The 25,748-nt window shown below is 39.5% G+C and overlaps 1 protein-coding gene across 13 annotated transcripts; it reads right to left on the bottom strand.

The window, feature by feature from the left end:
• Positions 1 to 552: 552 nt before the first annotated feature.
• Tomosyn (syntaxin-binding protein tomosyn) lies at positions 553 to 25,714 on the bottom strand. Of its 13 annotated transcripts, none has more exons than XM_070997650.1 (24): positions 25,524 to 25,712; positions 23,386 to 23,422; positions 20,333 to 20,894; positions 19,715 to 19,812; positions 19,454 to 19,642; positions 18,958 to 19,092; positions 18,822 to 18,885; positions 18,488 to 18,695; positions 18,344 to 18,419; positions 17,955 to 18,109; positions 17,378 to 17,559; positions 16,828 to 17,310; positions 16,612 to 16,754; positions 15,083 to 15,260; positions 10,961 to 11,879; positions 4,051 to 4,167; positions 3,860 to 3,982; positions 3,206 to 3,325; positions 2,640 to 3,122; positions 2,215 to 2,323; positions 2,062 to 2,148; positions 1,719 to 1,814; positions 1,125 to 1,249; positions 553 to 1,054 (listed from the first exon to the last, which is right to left on the bottom strand). In XM_070997650.1, the coding sequence occupies exons 3-24, from the start codon at positions 20,453 to 20,455 to the stop codon at positions 798 to 800; spliced, it is 4,470 nt and encodes a 1,489-aa protein (XP_070853751.1). In that variant the 5' UTR covers positions 20,456 to 20,894; positions 23,386 to 23,422; positions 25,524 to 25,712; the 3' UTR covers positions 553 to 797. The 13 variants fall into 13 exon arrangements, 12 of the variants coding, with proteins under 12 accessions (XP_070853751.1, XP_070853750.1, XP_036677273.2 ...); XM_070997649.1 differs by having other exon boundaries at positions 23,386 to 23,427; XM_036821378.3 differs by lacking the exons at positions 10,961 to 11,879; positions 23,386 to 23,422 and adding an exon at positions 6,413 to 7,082 and having other exon boundaries at positions 25,524 to 25,713.
• Between the last annotated feature and the right edge of the window lie 34 nt (positions 25,715 to 25,748).

The following is a 25,748-nucleotide window of genomic DNA, read 5'->3' on the forward strand; positions in this document are numbered from 1 at the left end:
GAAATAGTTAGTAAATAATATAGTTAGTAAATAAATATTTGGTTGGAAGAGACATGGACCTTTTACAAATGTTTGAAGTTCACTATCTTCTGAAAATTATATTGTTCCAGTTTTATATCCTATTTTAAGAAAAACTAGCTAATTTTAGGATCCATTTTGGATACGTCCGACTTACATGTCGGAAATTTAGGCTGTTTACGAGTTTTGTACTAGAGTTTTGTGAATTATCTAAATAATTAAAATAAAAACTAATGTCTGATTAAAACATTAGAAAAGTAACAAAATATTAAGGAGTCATAGGTAACAATCTGAATTTAATTTAGAAACAAAAGATGAAAATGTTAACGACGATAGATGAGCTTGGCAACTGCGGATATGTATATTTTCTCTGGCAATGTTGCTTTAAGTTACTTTCTTACCCAATTCTTCTTAGAATTGCCCATATTAAGGTTCCCCAAATCAAGCCCTTCTAGTTGTATCCCTTTTAATTACTAACACTCAAAAGTAAAACAAACGTTTAACCATTAAACAAAAAATACGCCATAGTGCCTGTTTTTTGGTCTATATATTTTTATTAAAAACAGTTTTTTTTGGTTGGTTTTTCTCTTTCAGTTTTTTTTGTTTTGTGAATTTTCGGTTTTTGTTGATTTTTTTTTGTTGGTTTTCGGTTTTTGTAAATAACGTGACGACTTGAAAACAGAAATTAAATAAGTGTACTTTACTCGTAATGTAGTAGAAAGTGTTATAAAAGCAATATTACAATAACTGTGGTAGAATTGGCTCCTAAAATAGATATTTTACAACTGATACCACTTCTTGTCTTTATATTTAAGCATTAATTGATGCGCAGTGCCGCTGAAATCTTGAGCAGTGTTGGCCATGCGCTCGGCGCGCTCCTCCAGCAAATTGAGCTTCTCGCCGCGCTCCATGGCCAGCTGGTGCGCCCGGCTGATCTCCGATGCGGCGGTGGAAGCCCTCTGGCCGAGCTGCTCCAAATTGGGCCCGGGTATGTGCCGGGCCACCGATCGATTCGCCCTCCCGCTCTGCTCGCCAACTATAAAATATTGAAATATTGATTATTAGTTTTATTTTTAGAAAGTGTTTTTTAAGGGGCATATACTCACATAGCTCCTCACGATCCAGGAGCTTGGCGCCGCCGCCAAATAGACCCTTGAAGAAACCCTCCTTCGGCTGTTCGGGCATTTCGTGTACCGTATACAGCTCACCCATCATCTCCAAAATAAATTGACTGCAAAAATAAGTAAATTCGAATTAGTATCATCATACGAAATCCAAATAATTGATTTTATATGAACAAATAAATTATTAATTTATTTTATATGAATAAATTAATTATTCATCTATTTTAATTGAATAAAGTTTAAGTGGAAAATATTATTTACTAAGCCAAAAATTAAATATGAATTTAATTTATTTTTGGCTCAAAAAAAATACTATAAAATGGATATTTTTCTGCATATAAAGCTAACATTTTAGTTTTTGTATGTTTATTTAAGATAAACATTTTTTAAAGTGTAACACATTTAGAGATCAAATAATTTATAATTATTTCACTACTTAATTATGGTAATTTATATATATAATTTGATTAATAGACATTGGTTTCCGAAATGAGTCGTTTTGTTATTGAATTTTGATGGTATTTTTTCAGTATTTTTTCTGTTTTCGAAGAATTGATCTTAAGTTTATAGGCTTACCAAAATTCCGATGATATCGTGAATTTTTGAATTTCGGTGGGCGATGCCATGTACAATCCATGACCTTTATGACTAAAGCAAAATATTTTTGATATTCTGTGGAAAAGAAAGAAGAAAAGTATAAAGTACAATCACATAAATTAAGGCCCTAAGACACTGCCTTCATTTTTGACTGACTGACTTGACATATGTATAAAGTCATGGCAACCTAACAATATTTTAATTAATAATATATTAAATCATGTTTAGGAAGCCATGACTTAAAAAATAAAAATCCAGTCAGTTAGTCAAAAACCAAGCAAGTATCATAAGGCCTTAAGGCCTTCGAACCCCCAAAACATACAGAGTTGTATCTTCATGAACAATGATCTGTTGACCCCATATCGAAAGCATTGGATCCACAATTCCCTGTTTACATTTTGTTTGAAAACTAAGCAAAGGGCAGAATGTTAGTACGGGGGAAATGGGGTAACTGAGCTTATTAGTTGGGACTCACCTTAGTTCCAAGAGCGGTAAGAAATCAGTATCCAATAACAGTTTTAGACTAGGAAGACTATGTACCATTAGATGGCCATTCGAAAGATAGGTTGCTAAGCAAGAGCCATCTGAAATGAAAGGAATGAAAGGAATTAATGGATTAGGTAATCAACTATTATTTATATAAAAATTCTATTATGCTACAATTCTCATTTAGGTTTGTGTTAAAAATATAAAATAGTAAAATTTTGAAGTAATTTAATATAAAAGTAGGTTTCGACCCAGACAAAAGGTATTAAATTGTAAGTAAAATTAAAACAACATTATTTATATTTGGTTAGGGTGTACTCAATAAAAAAAAAGATAATAATTTAAATAGGGAGTGAGCCGATCATAGACGCCGCTGCATCGTTTAGACCCAGCCAAACTCCAAATATTCGGTACCTTTCATCGTGATAGTTTCTGCCTTGACTGCAAAATCCATTTCCGATAGTTGTATGCGGTTGATGCAGCACTGGTTGGCCACATCGAAGACTTTTGTTTGCTTCTCGCTAGCGATAACGATGTATTGTCGATCGGTGAGAGTTTCCAGGCCGGTGCTCACACTTCCGCTGATGCCGCTGCTGCTGGCGCTGCTGCTGCTCATTCCGCCGCCGACGCCGCCGGTGGCCGCTCCACTGCCCCCGGCCGCTCCCGCCGATGCCCCACCACCAACTGCACCACCACCGCCGCCACCTGCTCCTCCAGCGGACGCTCCGCCACTTGCCGCACCACCGGCAGCGCCACCACCACTGCCGCCACCGCCGACAGCTCCGCCGGCGGACGCACCACCCGCCATGCCGCCAGCGACCGAGGTGTTTGATATTGTATTGGCAGTTGTCGGTGTGAATGTGGGACTGGTGCGGCTGCTGCTCCTTGTGGGTGTGCCTTTATAAATGGTATATAATAGTATATAGGGATTAGTCAGGTGGAAGGCTTGGGATTGAAGGATTGAAGTTCTCCTCGCTTACGGTCTTTGTTGTCCCTCTTCTCGTCACGCCAGGTCTCAAACGTATAGGGTATGATCGAGCCGTATGAGTCTAAAAAAGACATGGAAGTTATGGATCCTTTGAGTCGTACCACGGGGCCACCTGAAAGAATATAAACATATGTTTCAATTATAGATTACAGATTATATAGGTAGCTTGGAAGACAATTCACTTAAACCGACCAGATAAAGAAAGTTTCAATCAAATCATCGCTCTGTTGTATCATTTTGAAATCTCCAAAAGGGTTTAAAACGCCTTTTTTATAATTATTATAAAATGTTCGACTATAATGTAAAATTTACAGGCGAACTTTAATTAAGCTATAGCTACGTGGCCTTAAGCTTAGTTTTTTTTTTTTTTTTTTTTTTTTTTTTTTTTTTTTTTAGATCCATACAATAAAATTATTGGATGCTATAACGCCCGGTTGAAATAATGCCTAGTGAAATAACGCCCATGTTTAGTTTAATTATACTTCTTTCGTAATTGTTGTTTTTTCTTTTATTCCCATGGGCGGTATTCCATTGGGCTTTATTTCATTGGGCGTTATTTCATAGGGCGTTTTTTTATTGGGCGTAATTTCATAGGGCGTTACTTCCCTGGGCGTTATTGCATGCCAACGTATTTTTCAGCACTCACCATTTATTGTTATCAATACTGGCTGAGATTTGCGCACATCTCGCTCCGGCATGGTGATGAACAATGTCAGTATCGAACCGAAACTAGTTCCAATCCACAAAGTAGGAACAAGTGTCAAAATATCTTTATAAAAGAATACAATAAATATAATTTATCTCATTAAAATTTCAATAGGCACCGATTAATCTTACCATTTCGTTTTGCATAACTCTCGATAAAAGCTAAACAGGTAACAGATTCAGAGGAAGACATATCAATGCTGGACATTGACGATGATCTGGATCTTGAGAAAGTTCCATCCAATTTATCTGTAATTTATTCGGGTTTGGTTTTGGGGATCAGAAATTGTTTTTTTTTTTTGGTGGATGGCATATAGATAGGAGAAAGAGAGAGAGATAAATAAACGCGAGTTACATCAAAATCGTTAGATATTTTAAAAAATATTGTGAAACAGAGACAGGCGGATATAGAAATAGAGAGAGATAGAGTGATAAAGAGAGATAGATAGAGAGAGAGAGAGAGAGAGTAAAAGCGGCGGGCGGTAGTAGGCAAAACTTTTGCTTAGATATTTAATTGAATTTTTGCTTTGTTTTCTAATTAAGTTATTTTAATTGCGATTTTTGCACTATGTTGTTTTTGCGCTGCACAACACTAAATTTACCGCTAGGCTGCCTAATTATTGGTAGTTGCTCTATGTGTGAATTGCATGTGTATGTGTGTGTGTGTTTTTTTTTAATGTTTGCATCAGCCGCTCGCTTAATTAAAATATTATTTTATTCGAATTACCAAATGGCACTGGAAAAGCAGTTCATGTTATTCATAAAGCTAAATTTATGAAGCAAACTTATTGTTTATAAAAATAATAATTGAAATATCGACTAACTTTAAAAATATTAAAAATCATAAAAGATTATTAACAATATTCCGCATTTCGGCGGAAAGTTAGTTATAGCACATCAGCTTTAAAATTCATGTTTAAGTTCATACAAAAATTAAGTTCATTATCAAATGTTTATACATGTGTAAATTCGTTTGAACAATAATTAGATTTAATTATAATTGTTGAAAAAAATTGAATCCAGTGCTTTTAAGTGTTTTAAGAAGGTTTTGAATATTTTAATGTGACCGTATTTTTTGTACACAAGAAATTTTTTTTTGTTTTATATAGGCAAATAATTTAGTTTGGATATAGTTTTAACACCAGCGAGCGACTATTATTTCTTACATTCTTTAATTGACTTTTCTATTGATCATTTTTTTTTTCTGTGGTGCAATTTAGAAAGCTGCAGGCGTCTGACTAAATAACGAAAAAAAAAACTCACAAAAAAAGGACGAGTGAAACTTTGCTTGCATGTGTGCTCAGCTAGGCGTTTGTATGGGTGTGTGTATATGTGTGTGCTTGTAACCGTATGCAGTATGTGTGTGTGTACTATGCGAAAGTTTAGTTTTTGCCAATAAAAAATCAGATCTTGTTGTACTCTTTTCCATATGTATCTATGTTTATATAGAAATCCGGTTAGTCTAATTCTTGGTTTAGTTATTCGGTTTTAACGTTCATATTTCTGGTTCAAAGCGTGCCAAATGCAAATACAAATACCGAGAGAGAGAGAGAGATAGAGACACAGAGCGAAAGAGACAGATATAGTGGGAGACAGTAGCAAAGAGGTAGAGGAAAAATAGAGAAAGTAAGAGTATAGAAAGAGACAGCGAGCAGAGAGCGAACGAGCGAGCGAGACAGATTGAGAGAACATATTTATATGCACTGTTATTACTAGATTGTTTTCTAGGGCTAGAGAAAGACAGAGAAAGAGAGAGAGAGAGAGAGAGCGAGCGAGCGAGCGAACGAGCGAGAAAAAGACAGACAGCTCCAGCCATCGCCCCCCCTCAAAAACCCTAATAAACAAATGACTGAAAAAAACACAAAAGAAATCAAAACAAAATGTACCGAAAATTTCCAAAAATTCCAAATTCAATACACACACACACCAAAAAACCCAGACAGACACGCACACATACAGAGAAAGGGGGCGGGGCCACAAGCAACGTGCATCGTCTGCTGTCCATATTTACGTGTGTGTGTGCGTGTGCTTGGATGTGTGCGTATGCGGTGTGTGTGTGTGTGTGCAAAGAGAGAGGAGAGAGAGTCAGCGATACAGTCGAACTTCTGATATTCCGCAAGGCTGCCGCTTCACCGTTTACAACCAGCTTAAGTCCTTTCAAGAAAATTCGAGTTAATGACTAAGATCCGCATTTCCATACTACATTGGCAATAACACGTGTTGCTATGAAAACTTTACAAAAGGGTCGCAATAGAGAAGTTCAACTGTATATAGGATGTGTTTGTGTGTGTGTGGTACACTTAAAAAAATGCAATTTGGTTTTCATGACTAGAGGTGCAATCTGTTTTCTTTGTTGGTTGTTATTTGGTTGCTGTTTGGTATTTTTTTGGTTGCTGTAGTAGTTGTTGCTTGTATTCATTGCAGTTATTTTTTGTTGTAGTGGTTTGCTGTTAGCTGTTGTTGTTTTTTCTGTAGTGCTCTGTTGTGCTCCCACCTTGTGATTTGGACTTTTTTAGGGACTCGTACGATGTCACTGACTGCTGTTGCTGTATAACGGATGTTTGATGCGGATACGGATGCGGATGCGGATACGGATGCTGATATTGATGTTGTTGCGCACCTGCACCGCTAGCACCACCACCACCGCTTGCACCACCGCCGCCGCCAGCACCGATAGTACCAATAGCACCGCTAGCACCACCACCGCACTCGCCGCCCCATGGATCACAAGACGCCTCAAACGATTGCTGCTGTTGCGATTGCTGCTGTAGTAGCTGCTGTTGCAACTGTTGCGGCACCTGTTGCTGCTGTTGCGGCTCAGCCGCACCACCAAATCCACCGCTAATCGCACTGCTAATACCACCAACACCAACACCGACACCGCCACTAGCAACACCCGCACCTGCATCGTCTGCACCGTAAATCCCGGAGGATCCCAATGTTGCTGCTGCTGCCGCTGCCGCTGACGACGATGTTGCATGATCACCAGGATCAGGGCCACCACCCATCGATTGTTGCTGCTGTTGCTGCTGTAACTGCTGCTGCTGTTGCTGCTGTAACTGCAACTGTTGCTGTTGCTGCTGCTGCTGCGATACCTGCTGCTGCTGTTGTTGTTGCTGCTGCTGCTGCTGCGGTGTTGCAGTTGCAACTCCGCTGCCGTTGATCTGGGCAATTGCAAAATATACATAAACAATAATTGTGGGAGACACGGGAGAGAGAGATAGAGAGATACACACACATAGTCAGAGATAGAGAGAGAGAGATAGAGAGAAAGACAGAGAGAGACAGAGAGATAAATGCACTAAATGATTGAATGGCCATCTCTTTCACATTTCGTTGGTTTTTTCGAGTTTGGTTTCCGTTTCTTTTTGCAATTTCTTCTGTTGTTCTATTTTGTGCCGAGTGGGTAGGTGTATGTGTGATATCTGTGTTGGTGTGCGTGTTAGTGACGAATGTGTTACATACTTTTCAGAGACGCTCAACATAAAGGTTAACGAAACTAGTGTGCAAATAAGGACAACTTTTAGTGAGTTTATGTACAGTGAAGGCTGGCTAACTTTTAATTTGATATATTCAAATAGATGTGAACCAAAGGACAACTTAAATAGTGTTTATAGTTTGATTTACACTTATAAGGTCGGGAGTTAATTAAGATTTAAAGCGTCTCCCAAGTTTAACTGAAGATTGTTTAAAAACGTTATAGCCATATGCCTTTTTTCTAAATGAATTTTTCAAACGTTTTACCAAAGATTATGTTTTGAATAGAATTTACCAATTTTCAACCTAAGCTACAGCCAATTTTCTACTGCATTAAAAAGAAAAAAGGGCTATTTGTTTTTTAATAGTCTATTTTCTCTACATTTTATATCCGACAACTTAAAATGCGTTTAATACCTTTAGTTATGGATCTTCTAATACATACAAACTTAACAAATTTTACGACTTTGATTTTAACCCTGTATTCGAATTAAATTATAGTAAAATTAAAAACTTACTTTTCAATTTGATCAGTAAATCAGTCTTTTTAACTCGATTTTTATTTGATTGAAAGTTCTTCTAGATAAGAAAAGTTAAATACACATAAGCAAAACAGATTAAAATAAAATAAAAACGTAAGCATAATTCGTCCTGAGTAGCAAGCGATCCCTGTAGTTTAGAGTGCGTGTTTTGTTATTTGATCAATTTACAATAGTGTCCACTAATCGTTTATCGTTTGTCGTTAATCGTTTCGTTTCAGGTGCAAAGCAAACAAGATGTAAGAGTTTTGATTGAATTGTGATAAATACAAAAGCGTTGAATGACGATTAAATTTTGGTGATCAGTGCAATTTGTATGTGTGTTTACACTTAATATTCGCTTAACAAGTTATCGATTAATCGAGTATTCGATCACAACACAAATACGGTTACACAGCGAGAAACGGAGGCGTCGTTGCAGTGGTGGTGGGTGGGTGACATTGATTGGGTGGCTTGATTGGCAGTGATAAACATAATACACAATAAGAACACGATAATAATTATTTAGGTGATCATAGCAAGGATAACATTGGAGTAGATTATTTTTGGCAAATGTATGTTATGTTATGAAATATGTGTAAGTTTAACAAAAGTACGAGCGAGACAGAGAGATAGAGAGAGATTAGACAGATATATAGAGCGAATAAACGTTGGTGGGTCTCAGGTTAGAACGAGAGGTAGACATATATGTAGGTAGACATGTTGTTATGTGGGTGGATATATTAGATGTTGATACAAATGAATAATCGATATAAAAGTATTTAGTTATATATATATGTGTTTTAGCTTAGATAATAGATTTCTCTTCATCACTTTTCAACATCTTGAATTGGTTGGTATTGTAATTATGTACAAGTGAGATATTGTAAAGTTGGGTAAAGCGCTAAGCAAAATCGGTAACGAAAATAAAGGCATAAAGGCAACGGTAAATTTGCTTATCGATAGCCAAAACACACATTCAATGGAACAATCGAAACGAATATAATTTTTAACAGAACGTAGAAGAAAAATCATGGAAATAACCTAGATTATCGATAGCAAATGGGCACGGCCATCGATAGTAGAAAATACAACCAGGGGCGTTGGGGCGTGGGTCTTGAGGGGGGCGAGAATCGGGACTGAAAACATCGATGGGAGCACAACATTGGAGCTTAACCTTACAATCGAACTTTGTCAACAAGTAGTTCAAAGTGGCATCGATCAACAAATTGCAACCAGGAGACATTGAGCAAATAAATTTACCCTCACTTAATTGCTTACTGATTTATCTTTCAGTGTGTTTATGTGAGGTTATGTTCGAGTGGTGACCTTATAAACTAACACGGGTCACAGTGGTCAACGTACAACAATCAACACTTCGTTTTTGGGTTTTTCGATTTTGATTACATTTTCAATGCACTTTCTCTTTGCACAGTGCATACATATGGAGTGTGGTGAGTTTTGTGGTGTGGGTGATTGGTGAAACTTTCAGTGTGTTGTGTTTGGCCTACAGCACCCGCTTTACATTGATCTCTTATAACTTATAATGTATACATATGTGTAATGTGGTGTTTTTCTTGCATACTGAGTAGTTAGTTAATTGAGAGCTTTATAGTTACACTTTGTATGTGGGTGTGATGGTGCTTGTTAGTGGTGGTTGTTGTTGTTCTTGTGTTTGGGGTGACTGGTGAGTTGTGGTAGTGACGATGGTGGTGGTGGTGTTGTTGTTGTTGTGGTGGTGGTTGTGGTTGTTAAATGATTTACCAAAGAACTTCCATACAATCACATACAGGCAGTTGTATTGCAGCTCTTCTGCATCCGACGCCTAGGTATTGAGGAGAAGAAGAAGCATAGATAAGAAATTTTTGGCAAAAATTTGTACTCTTTGTAAGTTTTCTATTTTTGTTGTTGTATTTTTTTCGGTTTTAGTTATTGTAATTTGTTTTGGTTGGGTGCGTATGTGAATTTGTTGTTGGTTGCTGTTGTTATTGCATCACGTTGTGGTTGTAGATTGCTGTTCTAGTTGTTTTTGTCGGTTGGTTTTACATTTATATATTTACTATTACTTTTACTTGATTTTAGTTGTTGTTTTGATTAGCTAACTCTCTACAAAGTAAGCTCTATACACAAAATGCAATTTTGGTTTTTGTTTTCGTTTCAAAAATCAACAAAACAAGCATCATCGGATTCTTTGTTATTGTTCGGTTCTCATATCAATACCCGATTTTGGGATATGCACATTTCTAGCTGCTTTATATTAGGGGGCAAGGTTTTGGGAACAGGGACGAGTGGTCAAGGGAACGGGGGTGCTAAGTTTACAATTGTATCTCATTTGGTATTGCTATTTTCTACAGCTTGCAGCAACTAAAAGCAACAAAAAGCAAAGGCACAACACAAAACGAAATAGAAAGTGAAAAACCCAAACAGAAACGACGACAGAACGCCGATTTTCGGGGGAGCGGAGAAAGTGAGACAGAGGGAGGACTGGGTGGGAGAAGGTTTTAAGAGGAGAGAGAGAGAGAAGAAATCACTTGCAACGTCGAGGGCGGAAATACTGCGCTTATGCGGCACTCATTAAAAATAATCCTATTATAAGGTGTTTAAAATCTGCATGTCAGAACATGATTTTGTTTTGTTAGTCACTGATTTTTGTAACCCTAAGTGCTGTATTGGAATTTAAAGGTAGTAGTATCTTTAAAAGTATATTAAAACTGCTGTCCTTGCCCAACATGAGAAGCCTTTTCGGGCGCCATCTGTAAGATTCCGCTTTAACTACAAATGCACCCGAAAACCATCGCATAAACGCAGTAAAATCTTTGGAAGATGGGACAATATTACAGTTCCGATCCTCCGATTCGGATTCCTGATTCACTTTCTGTCTGCCTGCCTTGCGATCACTCAGTAAAAAGCTCGCTCGCTCGCTCTGCATAAACATTTTACGGAAAAGGGGGGATGGTTAACTGCTGCCGTTTAGATATTTAAAGCACTCTCTTTTTTGGTTAAACGGGTAAGAGGGGGTTGTGATCCTTCGCTGGGGCCATACTTACGTATCTTCTTGCCTCCAACGCCGCTCCCACCAACTCCTCCGCTGCCGCTGGCAACGCCACCTCCACCGCCACCGCCCATCAACGGCGAGACATCGTTCTTGAGGGTGCGCACACCGCCGCGCAAATCTCGCGGCTGATACTTAATGTTCGGTACGGACAATAGCCGCTGGTCGCGCGACTTCTCCTTGAACTTTTGGCGGGCGGGCTTCAGCGGAGCAGGTGCATCCGTCAGGGGCAAATTATTGGGGCGCTCCACCTCCATCGCAGCCGGTTGTTCAAAATCAACGCGACGAATGCCACCGGTGGTGGCGGTGGTGCTGCTGCCGCTAGCGCCCTCGTCTGGCGAATCGGTGGTGGAGGATCGAAATTTGCCACGAACTGCCGACGATGGTGAAGGTGCTGCTGCTGCTGCTGCCCCTGCCCCTGTGTTGGGCGCCATTTCAGCGTCATCCAACGACTCTTCCTCTCTGCCCTCCGGTGTCGCCTCCTCTTCCGTCGCCGGTGGCGTTGCACCCTCCGGTGACACCTCCTTGGGTGTGTAGAAAATGGAGTTATTCTTAAGCGACTCCATATCGGTGTTGACATTCAGACCACCGATTTTCATATTGACTTTCGATAATTGACGCTTCAAATTGAACGTTTTCCAGGACATCGACTTGCGTCTGTCCTGCAGCTCCTTGGGAGCCGCATCATCCCGCTGGGGACTCTTGGCCATCATAGCCGCCGATGCTGCTGCAGCCGCCGTCGATGCCGCCGATCCGCTGAGCAGTGTTTCACGGGCACTGTTCACCACCATCGGATCCGGTGAACCGGGACGTGAGCTCATCGCCGTCGCCACGCCATCGTTGCCCGTTGATTCGCCGGCCGCCTCCGGTACAAATTCAAGCGACGGACTATCCGGACTGGTCGTGTCGTTCAGCTAGATGAAGATCGGGATTTTTGGGGGGTAGGGGGCAGAGTTTTAATTTTCGTTTTTGTTTCTGTTCGTTCAGGCAACAATAAGAAAAGTAGTGGTCAGTTTCGACGGAGAAGGAAATTTGGGGGGCTTTTGGGGAGATTAAGGGATTAACATTCACTTGTTTTTTTTTTTTTTTGGGTTACTGGGTTTTTTCTTGTAGGTTTTTGTTTTGGTTTCTGTTTAATTTGTTCCCTTTTATTTTCTGAGCAAGTCCAAATGTGCAGAAATATAGCAGCAACAATTAGAGGGATGAGTAAAATGTGAACGAAGTTGAAAATAAAAGTTACTTAAAAAAGATCACAGCACAAAATTGTGGTGTAAGTAATTACATCATAGCTTTTTATACAATTGTTCATCAAATTTCTGATGCATATAGTCATAACCATTTCTTCATTAGTAGTGCCCAAAATTGTTCCAAAGTAAGCTTTCAGTTGCTTCATTAGTAGTTGGGAACCAAATAATTCCGTTTCACATATATTATTAATAAAATTAAATGGGTCATGGGCTACTTTTGTGAGGGAGATAGAGAGTTTGAGTAAATATTTAAGATTTGCTTTAAATTTTTTAACTTGGATTGCCTTGGAGCTTATAAGGCGCCATTTAATCCATGTTTGGGCGCCATATCTAATGTTTTGTTCGGTCTTTCTTAGGTCCCGTAAAGCAGTATAAGATATATGATTTTATTTACAAACAGCTCTAATTTTAAAGTTCAAACTGAATGACAGTTTGGAAAATGTATGGAACCGTCATGGAAATCTTTAAAGATTTAACAAAGCCTGTATGCACAAGCTGCTCATTACAGTACAAATACTATGTCGTTCGTGGCTTTTTTAAATTGCAGATTGAAGTAGGTCATGAAGTATAAATCATGAAAAGCGCAAAAGGCAAAGAATGAGTTCATGAGAGAGTGGGAAATAAATTTTAACATGCTTGGCCGTTTTACCCCGTTCCATTTTTTGAATTCGGGGGATGGAAGCTGCGCATTCTTGTTGCTGCTATTTTGCGTTTTTGGTTTGCTCCAATTTTTCCTTCTATGGAGTATGTTTGGTATGTATTTTATTTTACAAGGATAAACAGGGGCTAAACGGGGTTTATTGGGGTGGCTAAGAGGATATTTGGGGGATCAACAATTTACAATTTAAGCTTGTTTTTTAGTTTATTTGTTTTTTTTTTTTGGCTAACAAACATTGGATGAGGGTTTAACTTTAGGCAACAGCTTAGTTAGATGTCATACTTGAGTCGTATAACAATTTTGATGCTAGGTGTGGGTGTGTACAACAACACACACGCTCACACATTCACAAACACATACGCATTGGCAAAACTCAAACACAAACACACACACACACGCACAGGCAATACAACGATTTTATGTTCGGATAAGCATAGATTTGGAATATAAATTTTAAGAAATGAACTACAATCAATTATATGTTCGAATTAGGTAAAAAATGTATATCAAACGTTGGATAATTTGTTAGCTGCATTGGTGGTGGTGGTGAGTGGGTGGTTGGTTGGTTATGTTACAGAGTGTTTTAAAGATAGGTGACAAAGTAAAAGAAAATAATACACATCATACACATCATCAATCTTCTATCAATCAATGAGTTAGTACACAAAGACAGAGAAAGGGAGACAGGTACAGAGAGGCAGAGAGAGGAGGAGAAACATATCTTTGTTTTTGCTGTTGTTAATGTTGTTTCAGTTGTAATTGTTTCTTGGGTGTTCGCTAGGCTCTTGTTTTTCAGGCACAACTCAGATTAAATCAACGCAAATCGAACCGAATCGAATCGGAGGGAAATCAGTTTGAATCGGTATCGGATCATACCACACATTTACATGTACAACAATCAAAGCGATCAATCGTGTCTATGCGATGGTCTTGGGCAAAGAAGCACGAAAAAAACACCAATCCATCCAAATCAATTAATCAATTCATCTTATCGTAGGCAAGCTTCGTGCAAACTCATAAAAAAAATTTAACATCAACGTAAATATGATTTTTACCATGCTGCACTTAGTGCGTTCACTTAGAGAGAGACAGAGACAGATATAGACCAGGAAACGGAGACAGAGATAGATAGAGAGAGAGAGAGGGAGGAAAGTGTGGCCAGTTTTAACTGGACAGAAAATACTAAAAGAAAACAATGAAATTTAACAGCCAATTAAAGGTTAGAGCGGGATCGTTAGTTAGTGGTTAAGTTTGGAGAAAACTATAGCAGTATGGTATAAAGTTAGAGCGGGATGGCTAGTTAGTTGTTTGGAAGATAGAAGAGAGATTATTTGCTGGGAAAGAGCTAGTTTATAGTACGTCGAAAAAAAACTTGATAGCGAATACCAAGCTATACTATAGCTATTTGTTTATAGTTTCTTATTTTCTTAGATATTCAGCTATATGTTGGTTATATTTGCTTGCTTGCTTGCATGTGGGAGTGTGTGTGTATATATATATGGACGGGGATCTAATTACTGGTGTGGGATTCAATCGGATTCAATACGAAAATGCCACAAAAATGCAATAAGGTGACAGCGAGACAGATATAGCGATAGGTTAACTAAAGGGAAAACGAAAACAAAAAACACAAACCAAAACAAAAGTTTCATTGGCTACAATTTTTTAAAGTTAGCTCATACAATACGAGTATGTTTAAATATATATATAGATTATAATGTATATATCAATTTTGTATTTTTGTTAGTATGCGATACGTAATTAAAATTTCGTTCGTTATGTAATAAGTAAATATCGGTATGCATATAAAGTTCAAATATATGTAAGATGTCTAGAAAAATATTGAGTATGTAGCATGTTCAAATGAGCTGAGCACTTGTTGGTCGGTGTGGGAATGTCAGCACACTATGATAGCATACTTTTCGGTCTGTCAGTGTTCTCAGTGTTGCTGTGTTTCAATTCAAATCAATTGCAAATTCGAATTATCTGGTCTGTCTGTGTTTTCAGTGTGGTTGTGTTTTAATTCAATTCAAATCAATTGCGAATTCAATCATCTGGTCTGTCTATGTGTTTGTTCTGTATGGGTTCGAGTGTATGTTTGTAGGCGCGGTTCACTGCGATTCGGTTACAAATAGTTAGTCTCGGTGGCAGAGAGAGACAGAGAGACTGACAGACAGAGAGATAGAGAGAGAGAGAGAGCGAGGGCACTTACCTGATCTGAGCTGGGCGATCGGCTTTGCTCCTCTTTGTTCTCAATGCGTTTTGGACTTTTTGGTGTTCGCGAGTAAGGATCATGTGCGCCATACAGATCGGGACATGCAACACTCAATAGGCAAATTTTTTGGATTATATCAATTATGACAAGTCCATATTCGGTACCATAAGCCATTCTAAAAACAGAAAATATTCATATATATTTCCAAAATCAACTGCATACAAATCAACGTCACAAAACAAATGCGAGAAAACAATTTTTGTGGGGATAAAAACCAAAAAAGAATCCAAACAAATTGATAAAAATAAAAATGACTAAAAAATAAATGTAAAACTGAATAATAAAAAAAAATATTTATCAAATTATATGAAAAAGCTGTATGAAATACCAAAATATCAATCAGTTATGCTTTTCTTTCAAAAATACTACAATAATGCATTAAAGTTTTACTATTTTTTTACTCTATTAATTTATGGTATTTACTAACAGAAATCTGCACTTAAATAGATATAATATATTTGAAAAATACTAAAAAGAGCATAAAAAGTGTGCATAAGAAAAAATGAATATAAAAGCAAACTACAGTGCTTAGCTAAAGTAAAATAAATTTCAAAAAATACCAAAATACTAATTAGCATAAATACAAAAACGAAATTTTAAAGAATATTTTTTAAAAAATAAACAATAATAATTACCGAAACACAAAAACGAAACCGTTAAAAAACCAAAACTGAAAGACAAATGAATTATTTTGATGCGCATCATCACTCTCACACACGCGCACACACCAGGCACTAAAATACGGATCCGTAAGTCAGTAAGATCATAAGTCAGTCTTGAGTTCGTTGCTTTTAAGGCAGTCTGGCGGGAGGGGATACGGTTTTTTAAGTCCAGGAAGACAAGAGGGGTCAAGGGGTCAAGAGGTCACCAATCTGTCCAGGACTTTGGGTGGTTGTAATTACCAAGGGACGTTGGTTTTTGGTTAGCAGTCTGCTTGCAACTGTTGCATACTACGGAATACACAACGCAAACAAATTCAACAAAAGCGGTGCTCCTTTGGGGGGGCTGGGCAGAGGCGTAGGCGGGTTGGAGAGGGGGGCGTGGCAGGGGGTCAAAGGGCGAGCTAGAACACTCGTCGAGCGTTAGCGGCTACGTCTCAGGCGCTTTTCAGAGAACGTCATGCATATACGAATACAAACTAGACTACGTCTAAGTAATTTTTTTTTTGGGGCAGGTTTCTTGGGAGCTAGTATCTTTTAAGTCCGCTTTCCTGTGTCCTTTGTCTGGTGGGTGGTTGGGTGGCTTGGCTCTTGGCTGGTTCTTGTTGGCGGTGGGGGCGCTAGGTGGGCTTTTTTGGTGGTGGTGTGTGTACGTGTGTGGCTGGATCGATGGGCAGATGGATCGCTGGATGGTCGGATGGATCGAAGCGAGTGTCTCGGGGATGATGGGGTAATGGGATGACCGGTGACTGGATGGGTGTCAACAGCAGCAGCATGAGCAGCAGCAGCAGCAGCTACACTACTTACAGGCCGTAACTGGAGCTGATGCACAGCGAGGTGACCTGCACATTCCGGCGATTGGGTCCGGTGGTGAGGCAGACCAGCTGCGACTGGAAGCCCGGCGGCTTGCGCTGCGCCCCAAAGCGCACCTTCAGCGAACACTCGGTTGTCTGTGGTGAATAAAAACAAAAAGGATCAAAAAGTTAGTAGAAAACTAAGTAGAATGATCAACTCAAAATATACCTTATCCGAATCACTAGACTCCGCCTTCTGCACTTGATGGCCCGTTAGAAAATCGCACTCGGGACTCGTCCCATAGATGTCATCAAAATTCTCATAGAGTATGGGTATCTCAAGGACCAGTACCTCGGACGTGGACTCCACCTTGCGGAACTTGAACAGCATCACCTGTCCCATGGCGCCGGCCACACAGAGGCGTCGCGACTCCGAGCAAAGGAAGATGAGGTGCACCGCCAGCGGATTGTCGCTCTCCGGATGCGAGTGGGCGACGTGGGAGCGCGGCTTCTCGAACATCTTGGCCGTCTTCAGCTTATAGAGGATCTGTAGCGTGCCGGCACCGGAGTCCCAGAACTTGAGGCTGCCGTCCTGGTGTCCGGTGATCACGATCTCCGAATAGCTGCACGACGCCGGCGACCACTCGCCACCGGATATCGGCCATTCGCGCTCCGAGAAGCAGCTCTTTTTACTTGTCGTTGTGCGACCAACCTGAGATTGCCATAAAACACCAAGGTTATTCAACTGATAATGGGTTACAAAGGGCAGTACAACTTACTGAATAGAAAGCAGGAACCAAATCCGATGGGCAATCGGTTAAATATGTGCAACATGTAACAGGTGATTCGTGTAAGTCCATTGGATAAGGCGATTCAAAACATGGAAAACCGGGTGTTAATAAGTCTATTAATACTAAGTCGTATTGCAGCAGCACGGCAATAGCATACGGCTCCTGGGTCTCTGTAAGGGTTAAGAAAAAAAACCAAAATCATGGTTAGTAAATCATTACAAAATATGTAAACTAGAAATAAAATCTAAAATACTATGATATATATCTGTAGACAAGATACTTCTTTATAAATGATGGCATTATTGTCTACTTTGAATAATATAATTCTGTATTTCTATGCTATTATTATTGTATGGTATTTATTATTTAATTATGATGTTTCTTTTGAGTCCTTAATATATTTTGTTTTTTTACATTGTATATTTTTTATTCCTGTTATTTTTTGTATATTATATTTTTTGTATATTATATTTTTTATATAATATTCTTCTATATATAATATATTTTTACATTTTTATTTCTTGATTTTAACTATTTTTCTTAATAAATTTGTATTTATACTTACCGCAGGGCCAGGGATTCTCGCAGAGTGTTATGAAATCGCATACGGCGTGCTCCATCTCCAGCACCGTAGTGGCCTTGCCCACCATTACAGTGATGCAGTTGGACTTGGAGCCCTTTTCCGAGGGCATGCCGCCCGAGAAAATGGTAAAGGTTTCCCTATAACGAACAAGAGAACATTTTAAATGAGTCAAATTTTAATTATTCATTCTTAATTATCAGCAGACAGAAGCACCATAAGTCGTATTGTTCGGATTTATGGTTATTACTCAAAAATAAAGATAAAGGCATTGGAAAACGGTTAGCTTTCTACCAGATACATTATAAAAACAATTAAACAATAAATGTTAAAATGCTGATGGCAATTAAATGGGATTGCTACGTCTTACTCACCCAGTCGCGCTGGACTTCAAGTCAACTTTATAAATCGGTTTGCATTTCTCCGCATTGCCATCCTTGTTGATTTTAGCTGAGACACACAAAAGGCACACAAATCAAATGCGGGTTTAATAGGGGGCCAAGAGATGGGGGACTTACCATGCGGACAGACCTGCGACTGCGGCTTAGCCTGCGGCTTCGTGGGCCAGGAGCAAATGGAGCCATCCGTGTGCGAGGACACAAAGTACTTGCCCTCGTAGTGCCAGGCCAGGGACTTGACGGCCTCGGCAGCCTGCCATCGCAACTCAGCGCATTTCGCCTTCAGATCCCACAAAACAAGCAGCCCGCACTCAAATGCAATAAGCAACTACACGTGGGGGAAAAGAGGCTCATCAGTCTTCGGAAACCATATATTTAATATAAGGGGGGAGACCACTTTCAATAAAGAGAAACTTAACTTGAGTGGTTTTCCCCCCCAGATCAACAGACTCACCTTGTTTGCATCCAATGGATTATCACATAACGCAATCACAGCACCTGGATGACTAGTTCTAACCCTGCATTTAAGGGTTTAAACACATTATTAGTATCTAATAGTAGGGGTTCGCTACGGGTCGAACTGGACTTACACTTCAATTGCTTTATTCCAGTTAATAATATAACCACTAAGTGCAAATGTATCTATGTGAACAACGTGTATGTTTCCCTTCTCGGTGCCCACGTACAGCCATTTGCTGCCCACGGGCAGGTGTATGCAAGTCACGCTGCAAGATAGACGGGGGATTATGTCATCAGGAGATATAATTGGATGTGCTGGGAATTAACCAGAGTGATAACCCCTTTTAATCATATTTTTATGGGGACATTACATCCAATATAGGACACTAGCTATTAATTTGTATCATCTTTAATGGTCTTATTTTATGTTTGGCTTATCTAATGTTTTCCATTTACTAAGCTTTAATATGTTTAGAAGTTTAGTTAGCCAGTAAATCGTTCAAACATATTGCTCTTTATATATATTTACACCACATCTAAACTTGATGACCCACAAAAATGTGTAATAACTCCATTAAAATGAAATTAATCTTTAAAAAGGTTGGGTATCAAGGTCTTATAGCTTACCGCTCCCTCTGAAATTTCAGACTTTGCACAATGCGCGGTGTCTTTTGGCGAATACTCCACAAGTGAATGGTGTCATCGGCGGTGACGGTGACCAAGGCGCCCTCGTTGACCAGGAACTGGGCAAAGAGCACGGCGCACTCGGATTCGCCCTCGTGTTTGGCATGGGCATCGACGCCAGGTCGTCCCAAACTAAAAAGTACATAAAAAACATAATATCAATCAGAAGTTCAGAGACAAAATTTCAAAAATATCCACACTTACATGCGAATGTAACCCGATTTGTCGCCAATCGCTAGTAGCTTTTGTACAGGATCGAAGGCAAAGGATGTGGGCGAGTATGGAAAGCCATGGCGAAAGGTCTGCGATAAAGAAGTACAGTGGATTAAAAAAGTTTCAATTTACATTTTTTTAACGAATATTATAACCCGATTATCACAGAAATCTTAACTAATTTTTAAACAACAGTAAAATGTCGCTTATTAACTTATAAGTGTTATCACTTTCGTCAAACTGATAAGTACTATCATATCATTTTAGACCACTAGACACCTAACTAGTGGTTTTAATCTCTATTAAGCCTCTTAGTACATATATTTCATGTTTTAAGATATCATAAGATCTGAATTTGATATAAAAAAAGGTTCTCAAAGAAATAGTATTATATTGACAGTACCACTGGTTTCTTATGGGTTTCTTACCCTATAGACGTCTTCAAACATCGGTTATAGCCGCGTGTGTCTTATGATAGATTCAAATCATTACAGCTACCAAATAAAACACCCGCTAGCTGCAACAGATGCCGCTGAGTAATGACACTTTCTACATATATATATAGAGAAAACTTAATCCGAATCGTAGGATAATGATGGCGATGCTTACTTTCTTTAACGTAAAATGGTCGGCCTTGAGTTGCTCCTGGATCTCCTGCTCCTGTCGTGTGGCTTGGGGCTGAACGCTTTGTCGAAATCCATCTAGAACTCCTTTGAATGTGAACTTTTTCATTTTTGTAACATGAGTCGTCCTCGTGCTCCGGCTGCTCTATCCACAGTTATGCGATGGTGCTTCCTCTCGAAAATGCTCTGGCCCAGGAGGAATAGTTTGCCAAATAGTTGTTGTAGTTGGTTAGTTAGTGCTGGGAGTGACGGAGTGGACAGAGTGGCAGCGTGGCAGAGTGGATGGTTCTACGGGGAAACGGTGCCGGGGTCGGGAAGGGAGGGGGGTCGATGATCCTGGTCCGAGGAGAACCGAAAAGTGTGGGTATTGGTTGCTTCCTCTGCCCGCGGCGAGTCTCTCCCTCGAGTCCTTGGTAGTATTTGTCTTTAAGTAGTGGTAGAACCGTGCGTAATCGATGCCAGAGGAGCCAGCGCTGCTCTGAACTCGTCCTTGTTGTTTGATTTATTTTTGGGATGTGAAACTATGTTAACAATTGTCGAATTAATATCTGCAAACAAGAAAGCAGGGAGAAAGAAAAAGGACATCCAATTAAAACGAATGGAAACCAGTTGAAAGCTTAAATTACAATGTTCTACACTTTGCACTGTTTCCTAAGTGCTCCCCAAGGTCCTCTTACGGCACACAGTACTCACATGTGTTTTATTTGATCGAGTTTTGTACACCTACGAAGCAATTTAGACACAATCAAGTGTTCGTAATGAACATCGAGCTAATAAATGAAACATTTTGAATGCTTATTGACCTCTCTTCATTCAAAGTCTTAAAAATAATGTACTTTCCGTGACTTTCGGGAACTTTGGTAATGAAAAGAAATATTAATCAGGATCAGTAATATAACTAATATAGAAAAATAAATAGTAATTTGGTTTTTTTTAAATAGCGGCTTGTTCTACCAAAGTCAGAATAGGTCAATCGGGTTCCTAGATAAAAAATGTTGCATACTTTTTGACACCTAAAGTTAAACATTAGGCAAATGGTTAAAAAACTTGAGTGATTAACAAATAAAATATGTTATCAATTGGATGTATTTAACTTTAAAGAACAGCGGGCTATATATTTACACTTTATCGATTTTTAAAATCTTTAAAACTGTTCATAAAATTACAGAAAAGTATTACAAATTTTATTTAACTGAAAAATGTATAGTATATACTCTGCTCCGTTTATTACTTTCGAGTGCTTTACTTGAATTCGATTTTATAAATGGAATACTGGGTTTAAAGGCATTTTTTTTAGAGAAAAGTATTGTAATAATCATCTTATTGCTATAACAATGCAAGTGATATAACCAAATGTTTACTGAATTGTATACAAAACGGTCTCAAAGTCAAACAGACAAACATTTCTCGGAAGTAAAACTTAGTGGGCTTAAAAGTTGTTTTCTTAGAGAACAGTATTTAAATAATCATCCTCTATAAGGGATTAAAAAGTTATCCAAAATGAATCAAAAAATAAATAATTCAAGGTCATTTCTTGGAAGTAAATATGAGAATAGATCTGTTTGCAGAGATACTGTTTCAAAGAGATACTGGCGTAAATTCCTTTCAGCAACCCACACTTACAAACCCTTTCTTGTTTCCCAGAAACGTTGAGGTATCAAGTTTAGCATTAACCAGTTAAGATATCGATAAACGCAAACACTTTCTTGTTTTCCCAGAAAAGCAGGGGCCTTAAGCTTAGCAATTCGCCTTTAACCGTTTAACCATTTAACCAATTAAGATATCGATAACCACTGCCAATTGTCTGGACTGCGATATGAAATCGTTTTTTGTTTTTTTTTTGTTTGTTTGCAATTTTGCCAGCTTTTGTTTTGCTTGCCTCTTGGTTTTTTCCTCTCTTTTGCCATTTCCCGTTATTTCCATTTCTTCTTTTGTTTTCCGCCTGGCCTGGGGGATTACATAAACCTTGATTTCTATTCAGCCTTTGACAATGGCACACGTAGATTAATTAAGAGCCATCAACTCAATCCACACCCCACCCTCTACCCCCCACCCCCTGCTGCGACTAAAAGAGAGAAAGAGAGGGGGATGGCGAGAGAGAATCAATCTGTACAACGGGATATTGCGATTGCAATGGCGGATGTGAAATGTTAAGCGATTGTTTCATGTTAATTGAAAATCGTTGCTGCCACATTATGTTGCACAACGGGGGGTGGGGGTGGTGGTAATGGGGGGGATATATGGGGATATGGGTTGCCTATATATGCACTTTTTGATGGCACACAAATCGATTTTTTCGCACACTCGCACATTGCAAATGTCGTGTATGGTTCGGCTTTCCTTTTTTTTGTGTGTGTTCTTGTTTTATTCTATATTTCCTTCTTTCCTCTTCCTCTTTTTTTGCTGTCGTTTTTTGCTTGTTTTATTTGCAATTGTTTACGCTTTGACAACGCTACACACATGCACACAAGGACATACATACATACACATATGGGTCGTCAGGACGAAAAGCGCGCAACAGTGGGGCACAAAAAAAAAACAGTAGGAGTAGGAGGTGGAGGAAGAGGAGTGGGGAGAAGGACAAGCAAATCGTTGGCATACTTTAAATTTAATTCCCGCAAACAAACATTGCAGAGAGGGGGGGTGTGTGTGTGTGTTTGTGGTAAAAAGAGAGAGAGTGAGAGAGCAATATCTAGGGTGGCGCCTGCAGGACAACGGGAGGTGTGTCTCTCTATGTGTGTGTCTGTTGATAATGACAGTGTGCCGTCCCCCTTCCACTCGTCCTAATGATGATTAAAATGCCATTGCTTAAAAAGAGTGCGGGAAAGGGGAGTGTGTGTGCGAGAGAGGGAGAGTGCTAGATGGAGTCGCAGGATGCTGCCCAAATCTGTGTATGTATATATATGTACGTAAGCTTTCTCTCCCCTCTCCCCCTGCATATACATACATATATATAGCTGCTATATGTGTATAGATAACCTCGATTTACAGATTTTTCACACACATAGGCACTGCTTGGCCCTGCTTGTTGCTACTCACATGTTAGCTACATCTTCTTATGCTGCTGCTGCTTCTTCTTCACTTGAACGTATGAAAAAAAAAAAAAATTTTTAACTTTGAATTTTCTTCAATTTTAAATAGAACATAGTTTATTTGTTAATTGTTAAACTTTTGTTTTTTCACACCATGACACACACACCGAAACACACTGGCGCGCTTTTTAAATGTCTAGGGATTTTAGCCATAAATTTGCACACTTTTTTGTCAAGATTTTGTCAAGTTTTGAAAGGATTTTCGGATTTTTTTGTCAAGGGAACAACAAGAAATATGCTAGTGCTTGGCTGGTCAGTTGTCGACTAAGCTTCTGCTGCTGCTTCAACTGCTTCTGCTGCTGCTGCTGCTGCAAAAGGCAGAACGAGAGCGCCAGAGAAAAAGAGCAGGCGATGCTGCTTCCTAGGACATCTATGAGAGTGTGTACGTGTGTATGTGCGTGTGAGCTTTGAGCACATACACTCACTCACTCACTCACTCGCACTGCTTGCAATTTATGCTTATTGGAAATTTAACGGGATCAATCGCTGCTCCTTTTTTGCTTAGCCTACTTCAAGGCGTTCTGCTGATTTCCCTAGGATTAATGCGAAAAAAATCTCGGCTGCCATTTATACGTGTGCGTGTGTGAGTGTGGACAGCTGCCATGTGAGCGACTATTGCGCAGGCTTACGCTATTTCGCCCCCCAAAAAAACGTTTTTCGCGTACACGCTGGGTATCCTGCAGCAGCAACAACAACAACTGCTTGGGCAAAAACAATGCAAAATGTTTTGCGCGCGCGGTCACATGACACGAGTTACACATACACACACATGTACAGCCCTTATACAACGGTAAAATTTGTTGAGGCAGCGCAGGAGCAGCACACATACTCATACAGCCTTTAAGGATTTTGAAAATTTACGAAGCTTTTCTTTTTTGATTTACTTGACCGTAACATCTGGAAGAGATTTTCCCTGGTTATTTATAGATCCTTTTGGATTTTTTGCACAAATTTCGACTATTTTTGTAAGGGATTTTTTCTTTTTGTTTTCTTTAAGGGGGGAAAAATCAACGCGTGCGAACGCGTCGAGTGCTCTGCAGCGAAAAACTGAAACTGGGCAAAACTCATACAACTCAAATGGCAAACGACCGAGTTTTCCGCGCAGTTTCCACGGCACGTGTTATACATACACGGAGAATACACACACTTGCACGTATATCCTGGTGGTTATGCAAAGCAGCGAAGAGTCGTAGGGTTGTCGCTGGCTTTGATTTTGATTTCGGTCGTGGCGAGATGGCAACCCTGGTCGAAGTTTCCCCCAGAAGTCAATACTTGTTGTTGTTGTTGTTGTTGTTGTTGTAGAAGGGGGAGCCTTTGTTTTTTTTAAGGAAGGGAAGTAATAATTCCACATGCGAGTACATACTAAAAAATGTAATCTGCTAAAATGTAAATACTTGCATACTCCCACAATATATAGGCCCTCTCGCTCTAGCACCCAACAAACACACACACACACATATAGGGTGGTATAAAATTTGCATGGTAATGGTAATGAGTTATGTGCCGTTATGCTTTATCCTTTTTGTGTGCCCATTATCAATAACTCAGCAAAGCAGGCAATAAAAAGGAGCCCCCAAAGAGAGCGAGAGAGAGGAGGAGGAGGAGGAGGGAGAGTGAGAACTCTTGCGTCATGTTGGTTAATGTAGTCCAATAAGAAACTTGTTGGCCAAAGAACAAGAACAATAAAGATAGAACAGTGACTTTCGCTGCTCTGATAAGAATCTGCTTGCGACAGAGAGAGGGAGAGAAGCGAAGAGCGAGTGAGAGCCCAAATGATTCATCTGGAGCGAAACGAGCAGCAACAACAAGTTAACGGTGATGTGATGGGATATGGATACCAGCAAGCAGTTTGCAAATGCAAACATGTTGTCATTCCAACGCACTCACACACAAGCCGTTAGAATATGCATTTCGACTTGACACACTCACAAACAACGGGAATGGGACATAACATCATCGTCAGCGCAGCAGCAGCGGCAGCAACAGAAACAAAAACAAAGGTGGCGCACATTCCGCTAAGCCCACATCCACCCACAAGATACCAATACCAAGCAACCCCCCCGCAAACCACAAAACCCCGCCCACCTGTTTCATGGCGATTTCTCCGCTGCTTGTCACACTTGTCGCGCTTGACCAATCCAATTGGATCGGCGCTTCAGTTCAACACGGGGCGCGATAAACAAAAAACACAACGCAATGTTTAAACAAAAAGCACGGCAAAACAAGCGACAATTTCCCAAATGGTTTCTCAACTGTTAGAGCTGGAAAAACTTCGGTGACTGCGGACCATCGATGAATTGTGTTCTAACA

Source organism: Drosophila suzukii, chromosome X, assembly GCF_043229965.1.
Source record: "Drosophila suzukii chromosome X, CBGP_Dsuzu_IsoJpt1.0, whole genome shotgun sequence".
NCBI classification, from domain to species: Eukaryota; Metazoa; Arthropoda; class Insecta; order Diptera; family Drosophilidae; genus Drosophila; species Drosophila suzukii.